The sequence below is a fragment of the Peromyscus leucopus genome, chromosome 5 (genome assembly GCF_004664715.2).
Source record: "Peromyscus leucopus breed LL Stock chromosome 5, UCI_PerLeu_2.1, whole genome shotgun sequence".
NCBI classification, from domain to species: domain Eukaryota; kingdom Metazoa; phylum Chordata; class Mammalia; order Rodentia; family Cricetidae; genus Peromyscus; species Peromyscus leucopus.
Genome location: NC_051067.1, coordinates 35864900 through 35873412, shown reverse-complemented (window position 1 = coordinate 35873412; position 8513 = coordinate 35864900). Strand labels below are relative to the sequence as shown.

At 34.5% G+C, this 8513-nt stretch overlaps 1 protein-coding gene across 2 annotated transcripts; it reads left to right on the top strand.

The window, feature by feature from the left end:
- Positions 1–7402, top strand: LOC114701820 (prolactin-8A9-like). 2 transcript variants are annotated; one of them, XM_028882024.2, is made up of 6 exons: positions 1–111; positions 2202–2380; positions 3151–3189; positions 4035–4142; positions 5924–6103; positions 7059–7402. In XM_028882024.2, the coding sequence occupies exons 1-6, from the start codon at positions 81–83 to the stop codon at positions 7245–7247; spliced, it is 726 nt and encodes a 241-aa protein (XP_028737857.1). In that variant the 5' UTR covers positions 1–80; the 3' UTR covers positions 7248–7402. The 2 variants fall into 2 exon arrangements, with proteins under 2 accessions (XP_028737857.1, XP_037061750.1); XM_037205855.1 differs by having other exon boundaries at positions 5–111; positions 2205–2380.
- The last annotated feature ends 1111 nt before the right edge of the window (positions 7403–8513 follow it).

Below are 8513 nucleotides of genomic sequence, written 5' to 3'. Positions count from 1 at the left end.
GAAGAAACTAGCTGAATGTATGACTCCAGTGAGCCAGTTCTCCAGAGACAGCACTCATCCTCTTTGGAAACTTCTCAGCAATGGAGCTGCGTTTGAGCCAACTTCAGAGCTGTAAGTATGTTCTCCCCCATGTGTCTCTAAGTAAAAATATTCAGTCTTTGAGTTTGCTTTGTTGGAACTCTTTCTTTGGAATCTTTATTGTTCTATCTGGTATGAAGAGATATTTGTTCATAGTTTTCCAGGAGAAGAATTCAGCATAGACTTTCTACAATCTTTTAAAATTGTTTTTCTTGAAAACAACTGATCAAAGGAAGAAGAGACAATTGAATCAGTTGTTCTCAACATCCTTTTGCTTGAGACAAGCTTGCAATATTCAGGGATAGCCTGTGTTATCTGTATTGAAGGGAGAGAAGAAGTGAAGTGTTACTAGTATCCAATGAGTAGAAACAATGGGGAACATTAAACAAATCCTAATGCACAGGACATCTAGAACAAATAATACAGCTCAAAAGGACAATGTATCAGAGTTTGAAAAATTAGGAAATTATCAAGGATGTAAAGTCAGTGGGTCCAACTCATCTTATCTCGAGGCAGAAGAGAGAGTATTTTGCTCCTAGGTATAGTATATGAGTTTTCACATTGGAATAAATCTGAAGAATCTTAAGTTCTGAAGCCTGAAATAGACAAATGGCAGCTTGTGTTTTGTACTCTTTTCCAGTGTAGCACAAGCAAAATCACATCACACAAAGAAGAGCAAGGAGTGCTGACCAAGTATCATATTTTGTAGATGTCATTTGGTTGAAAAAAAGAGATCATAACAAAAAAAATTCTGTTTGAAATGCAATATGAGACATTTTTACATTCTTAAATTTTTTTGAGAATTTCACACATGATGAAAATTATGTTATTTCACTCCTCCAAATCCTCAGAAACCTTTTCCCATGGTCCCTCCAAAGTTCAGGGCTGTTTTTTTTCTTTAATTATTATATTTATGTTTATACATACATATAAAGAACCTGCTGGATCCTTTTAGTGTTGCTCATATGTCTATTATTCTAGCCTGAACCGCTTGGTATTACATAATCAAAGGGCACTTTCTCTCAACAAACCTTCTGGACCTCTACCTTTTATGTTGATTCTTCTCTTTCCTCTACTGTGTTCCTTCAGCCTTAAGTTTTGGCCTTGTGCTGTACTGCTTAAGGAGTAACAATTTTTAGATGGAAGTCAATCCTAATCATTGTCAAAACTTTTAAGTGTGAGTATTTTTAAAGAGCAAAGGAAGTAGATCAAATCAAGCTTCTAGAGCTTTCTTATAATGTCTTAGTGACAAAGTTTATTATTTTCAAGGAAGGCCAATGTTCTCTAATAAAACTGAGTCTCAGAACTGTGGCTATGTTCTCTGTCAGAAAAACGGGTAGTGTGAAAACATGTGTGATCTTTCTATGAACATGTGAAGGGTAAAGTCCTTATGGTTGGTGTCCCATTTCCCTGTTAGCCAATAATCAGCCATTATGAAAATCATTTAGCCCCACAGGCCTTCTCCTTCATAAATACATTCAGATTACAATCACAACAAACTTATCTGTTGAGAGAATTATTATGAAGGTTAATTTTAAAGAAAATAATTTGAAGCGTTTGATATATTGTTACTCTATTGACGTTTTATCATAAATTAGCAATTCCAAACTTACATCACTTAAGACAACATTCGCCTCATCTTTTGGATTAGTAATCTTCCTGTGTTTATGATCTAACACACAGAGAAAGCAAACAGACTAACTCTGCGAACACTGTTACCTCAAAGTCCAAAATCCTGATATCAGACCTGAAGTTTAAAAATTACAAATTCTTCCAGAGTTTGGTATCTGAAAATGAGTTTAAACTCAAAGATACTAAACTATCTAAAGGGAATGGCTTAAAACAACCAGTTGAAGGTTCCTTTCACTTCCAGACATTTGTAGAATTCAGAATCATTTCTCAAACAATAAAAAAATGGGAAATCACCTGTTTCTCAAAGTATTATACAGAAAAGTGCAATCAATTGCCGAAGTACTCACAGTGATTTTATCTGCTATTCCAGATACTCAATATAATATCATGCAGTGAAGAAATCTTTGGCCCAATAAAACTTTTCTGAAATGGTTGAGCCTTGAAAAACCCAGATTAATACATCATCCCTAAGTGGCTCTTGTTTTATTTAGCAGGGACACTCATGCTGCTGGTGTTGTTGAACCTGCTCCTGTGGGAGAAAGCTGCATCAATTCCCGAGTGTCACACCGAAGTTGGGGGCTGCTGGGAGCCCCTTGTGGAAACCTTTAACAGTGCCATCAACCGAGCTCAAATCATCCGTAATCTTGTTGATCAAATCCATCACGAGTTTGTATGTATTTAACCTTCATGCTAATGTTTGAATTGCACTAGTAAATGAGACACTAAGTGTCATGACCCAAATATCAGAAAATACACTTTCATAGGTAAAAGAAGCATCAACTACTGAAACATGGACGGGGTCAATGGGATAGTTTCATGAGATTTCAAAGGATCTAATGATTTTTCTATGTTTTCTCTAATTTTATTTTTTCTTAAAAAATAACTATGGTAGAAACCATTAAAATGTGGCTAGAGTAAGAACACTCATTTCCAAATATTGCATCCAGGATCACAATTTTCCATTGTTCATGTTCATTTAGCACTGTAGAAGATGTGCATTGTAGTGAACTATATATTTGGAACAGGGATAACCTAATGCATGAGAAGAAGAAGAACGAGGAGGAGGAGGAGGAGGAGGAGGAGGAGGAGGAGGAGGAGGAGAGACAGAGAGAGAGAGAGAGAGAGAGAGAGAGAGAGAGAGAGAGAGAGAGAGAGAGAGAGAGAGAGAGATCTAGTCTTTCAAGACGCCCCTAAATACTAGGAATTGTGATTTAAAGATTTTCAGTGTGAGGGTTTGTTCAGTATCAGGGAAAGATTAGAAGTGCGTTGATTTTATTCTTGCTGATTGCTATTAGTCATTTCTCAAGGTCAGAAAACACAAAGAAAGAGAATATAGGCAAACCTTCAATATGATAGATACCAAGAGAATGTGTCTCTGTTTGAAACATGTTGGGTTTTTATTGACCCGATGTTATTTTTTTTCCTCTTAATATGACTCAGTTCCACAATGAATTCTCTTCCGGATCATTTGGAACTATGGTGAGTACCCTGCTTCTCTCCAGTTGCTTCCCCAAAGGAGTCTCATGTCAATGGCTTCAACATAGATGATAAAGCATTACACTGAGTTTTTATTTCCTGTTTTTAAGTGACAGTTTTGCTGCATCCTAACCTTTACAAGAGTCCATTAAACTTCCTTGAATTAGCTGATTATTAGAAATAAATAAGATATCCTAAATTATATATTTAAGTAAATTTAATATTTCATTAATCATACAGTGAATAATATGGCACATAAACATTAATAATAATTTTGTATATTTTGATTCTTCATTGCTTATTTTTCTACAAAATACTCTATTTTTCATGAATAATTTTGTCACAATGAACGCAATTTTATTCTAAAACTATAATAAATTTTTATTACATAGCTATATGTATTCAGTGTTAACTGAATAAATTTGAAATTCTTATGTCTGAGTAAGGAAATTCAAATATTTATTGACAGAAAATAGGAAGATTAATAAATATGTTTATGACTTTGTGCTGAATTACTAGAGAAAGATGATAATTAAAGCACTTGGTTCTAGATACATTTGCTCCTTTCTCTGTTTGATTTCCAAATAGTAGCTTTTTGGTGGAAGAGTGGGCAAACAGGAGAACAAAAGAGCAGTTAAATGGTTCAAAACTTAGTGAAATGCCAAATTAAGTTGCAGATCCAAAAGACACAGAATTAGATGATGGGCACTTCCTTAATTCTTTAATTTCTGTTTTTATGAAGTATTCTTTGTTAATAATTACATATCATTTAAATGCATTAATATTCTGCTCATGAAATCATTTATATAATTTCTGAACTCTAACTAATTTTTTGTTTTTATTTGTAGCTTGCACAATTGATGAGGAGGAATCCTACCGTTTACAGGGCAAGAACACACTGCCACGCTAATATCACGAACCCTCCAGTTCATGGAACTGAACACATAAATATAAGAGTAAGTTTCCATCTTGGGGTTTTAACAAAACACCAGAAGCCATACACTAGATTTGTGGTGCTCGCAGTTATTGCAGCCATTATGATAGATGTGGTAATCATGCATGCAGAAAACAATGGAGGTAAGTATATTAAAAAATCAATAAACAATAAATAAAATTTGTCAATAAACTATAAATAAAATCAAATACCTAATAACAGTTCAGCAGATTCTTAAATAGTCCATTCAGAGGATGGCATTTTAGCAATGTTGTCACTGAAGTTTCACTCACTATTTTATAGGACATTTTGAGCTAAATTGGCTATTTATGGTTATAAACTCATGTCTACTTAAGTTATGAAAATACAGCTGTATTTATTATATATTGCTAATGGATTATTCATGGTGACATCCTACATTACTGTGCACTACATCTTCTCTTCTTGATTTTCAAATCTGCTTTGGTTTTATTTCTATTTTTTACCTATCTCTTCCTCTCTCTATGATTCTCTATGCCTTAACTGCAAGGCAAATGAGCAGAATAGTCCTGTTAGATACAATTATTATTTTCCTTAGGATGCAACAATGTTCCAATTCATAATGATAAGGTCTACATATTACAGCAGATGTATTTTGTGATTGTAATCATCACCTCATCTCTCTGTAATAGCATATCTGAATATGATTTAAATTGAATATTATATGACAACATTAAGGCAAAATGAGGACAGATATATAAAGGAAATGTGTCTTGAAAGGTACGATATTGCTAAACATGTCACAAAGCACTCTTTTAGCATTGCTATATTTGAAACGTGTAAAAATTTAACAGTAGGTGATATTATTTGAGTAAAAAAGGAAATGGAGGTTTTGAAAACTTGTATTTACACTTGTATAGAAATTAAGAATTCAAGTGTGCGTGTCATCCAACTACAGATCTCAATCTTAATCACATGACATCATTCTTCCATGTATTGGCCTTACCATTTGCCTCCACCCTTCCTTAATACCCTTTACATCTTTTTATTGTAATTAACAGGACCCAATCTACTCTCATTTTCACTGAGGATAATAACAAACATCAACAGATGGTATAATTTAAATCAGATATGAACATTAAATACTGGATGGGCAAAATTCTGTTGTGATTCCCATTGTTTCTCTTATTAAAGCTAATGTTGTTTATATCTACATAGTGTTTCACCTACACATATCAATAAATATCCTGCTCTCTTAGAGGCAAGGGGAAAGCACATTAATGAGTACCATGCTCTCTTTATTTTATTCTTGTTCTAATGTCTTAAATTCACCTAGAAACCATAAATGAGTTCAGTAATGAATGCCATGATTTATTGATGTGTATTAATCCCTGAGTGAAAATTATTTGAGCCACTTGTCCCTAGCCTAGCTGATGGCATCTATCTTTGCTGCGTACAATCTTATTGGCCTCTATTGAGCCACAGCAAGTCCTGGTGTGTCAATTGATAGGCAAAATAACCAAATAATAAAGATCTCAATAGGAAGGCATATGTTAGAATTTCATAGGGAAAGCTAACATGGTGACATAACCTCAAAATAAAATGCTAATTTATAAGAATCCTAATTTGTTTTATTTTGTAGATAATAGACTAATTGTTTAAATTTTACATTGCCACACTATGTAACATCTATACAATATGTGTGATATATACATAGCAAAAGCATGTTTGAGTTCAGCCTTTTCACATGAACATCACAAGCAACTAACCTGCTGTATTGAAATTATTTTTAATTCAATGGTTCTGTTGTGTTTGTATTTTTAGACCAAAAAATATTTAAAAATGTTGATCAATTATGTGGGTGCCTGGAGCAGCCCTCTATTCCATCTAACGATTGAATTGAGTGCCATGCCAGATGTCCCTGAAACTATCCTTTCAAAAGCCAATGAGATTGAAAAGAACAACAAAGAACTCCTGGATGACCTTAGGTGGATACTCACCCAGGTAAGCAATTTCCTATTAATTGTTTTCATTCATAAAAGAGGTGGGTTGTGTAATTTTTTTTTAAAAGTATTCTGAAATACTCCTCATTTTGTAGATCATCTTCTCCTAAGACAGTGGTTCTTGACATATAGATCGTGAACCCTTTGGGGGTCCAATGACATTTTCAAAGGTGTCACTTAAGACCATTGGAAAATACAGATTGTTACATTATGATTCATAACAGTAGCAAAATTACAGTTTGAAGTAGCAACAATAATAATTTTATGGTTGTGGATCACCATGACTTAAACTGCATTAAAGGGTCTCAGCATTAGAAAGGTTGAGAACTACTGCCCTAAGAGCTTGCTGGCAGGTCTACCCTTCCCTAAGATGGTTCTTCTCACCTCCTGCTCCAGGGGTCAGAATGAAACACATCACTTCCTCATGTACACTTAGAGGACACCTTTCCTAGGTGGAGTGAAGGAGCTCAGCTCTTTCACAGTCATCCCTTGGCTCTGCATATTAAGTCACTATCTGATCCCCATCACATGTTAAGTTTTCTTACACAAACTGCATTCAGAATAGATTTAATTGAAACGTATAAAACAATAGTGGTTCATACCAGCTTCTATGAAATGTAGAGTACATGTAAAAGTTTCCTAAGTGAGAAACTGACATCACCCCGTTCTCTGTCTCAAAGTCAAATACAAACTTCCTACTTTTGCTCTGTTTGCTTCTAAAGGAGAATACTTCATCTGCAATCAATTACATATTAGGGCAGATGCACATGAGTCTTGATCATAGTTTTTAATAGACTAACTACCGAAGGTCTCCTGACCTGCATGAATGAAAATCCACACCTTTGATGGAAACAAAATTTCTGAATGTATTTCTGTGATTGAACACATAAGAAACAATGAGAAAGGAGCATTACTAATATGATCAACAAGTAACTGAGTATCATTTTGATTTTTAGACCTATCCTACAGCAAAGATAAAGGAAAAATTCCCCACCTGGGAACATCTTCCATTCATAAAATCAAATAACAACGATGATAAATTTCTGGCGATGTTTAACCTTTGCTTCTGCCTACGCAATAATATATTCCACACTGTAAATCATCTCAAAACATTGAAGTGTCGAATAACTGGGAAAGATTGCTAAGAGCTCATCACCCTGTCAGCTTTGGAGATGGTTTGTGACAGTCTATTGCTGAGAAAATTCTTTTAATTTTATACCTTGTGAATGCATGTGTGGGTATAATGGGCCACTTTGTAAAAAATAAAAATGTTCTCATTAAAGATGTTCAAACCTAAAAACCTATTTGTTTTTTGTTCATTGTATTATATATATATATATATATATATATATATATATATATATAATTAAAGTCAGATTGCCCCCATCAAATTCATCACAAATAATATTTGTTAAGTTTGCAAAAAAATAAATCCCCAATTTACTTCACAGGAAAGTAATGGAAGTCAAGTTATTATAATCTAAGTGTAAAACTCTCAATTAACTAATCTGTGTATCATAACAAGAAATGCAAATATTATAGTGCTTCATGAAATCAACACCGTCCTTAGGAAATAATGTTCACAGTGAATACATAGCTAAGACAATAGAGTATTTGTGTGACTCCACAGTCTAAACAGGATTTGGGAGAAAGAGGATCAAGGAGTGGATATGATAACGATACACCAAAGTAATGTGTGAAATTTCCAAACAATCAATTTTTAAAAATTAAGAATTGCTTTAGAATGAGAATGCCAGTTGTTCAAGATCTCTTCACTGTGTTGTCAGCCCCACTATACATCTGTTTCTCCATTACATAATCACAGATATGTTCTGCATGTTTCTATTTCTCTCTGTTGAACAAGTCATTCTTTATGATCATTTTATTTGAACTGGATACTCTCTTCGTATAATTTGTGTATTAAAATCATTGTCACTTTAAGATGTAAATACCCCAGGGATACCTGCCATGTAACTCTTATGAAGTAATCAGTCATCTTTCTTCCCACTTTCTATTGTCAACCACCATTTGTTACTCTGTTTCAACTCTACCTTAAATGTTACAACACGGAAGGCTTTGATTTTTTTCCTTTTTTTATTTAGAGATTTTTCCATTCATTTTACATATCAACCACAGATTGCCCCATCCTCCCTCCTTCCATCCCAAGTCCTTCCCTCAATCCAAACCCCCCTCACACCCCTTCCAAGGCAAGGGGAGTCAGCAGAGCCTGGTACATTCAGTTGAAGCAAGTCCACGCCCCTCCTCCCTGCACCAAGGTTTCTCAAACTGTCTCACTATAGGCACCAGGCTCCAAAAAGCCAGCTCATGCACTAGGAACAGGTCCTGGATCCACTGTCTGGAGGGCCCTTAAACAATTCAATCAACTGTCTCGCTTATCTAGAGGGCCTAGT

Bases quoted from the DNA above. Each gene is read 5' to 3' on its own strand.
- LOC114701820 (XM_028882024.2), top strand. From the start codon at position 81: ATGGAGCTGCGTTTGAGCCAACTTCAGAGCT. The intron at 112-2,201 runs GTAAGTATGTTC...TGTTTTATTTAG, and splicing joins TTTGAGCCAACTTCAGAGCT to CAGGGACACTCATGCTGCTG. The intron at 6,104-7,058 runs GTAAGCAATTTC...TTTGATTTTTAG, and splicing joins TTAGGTGGATACTCACCCAG to ACCTATCCTACAGCAAAGAT.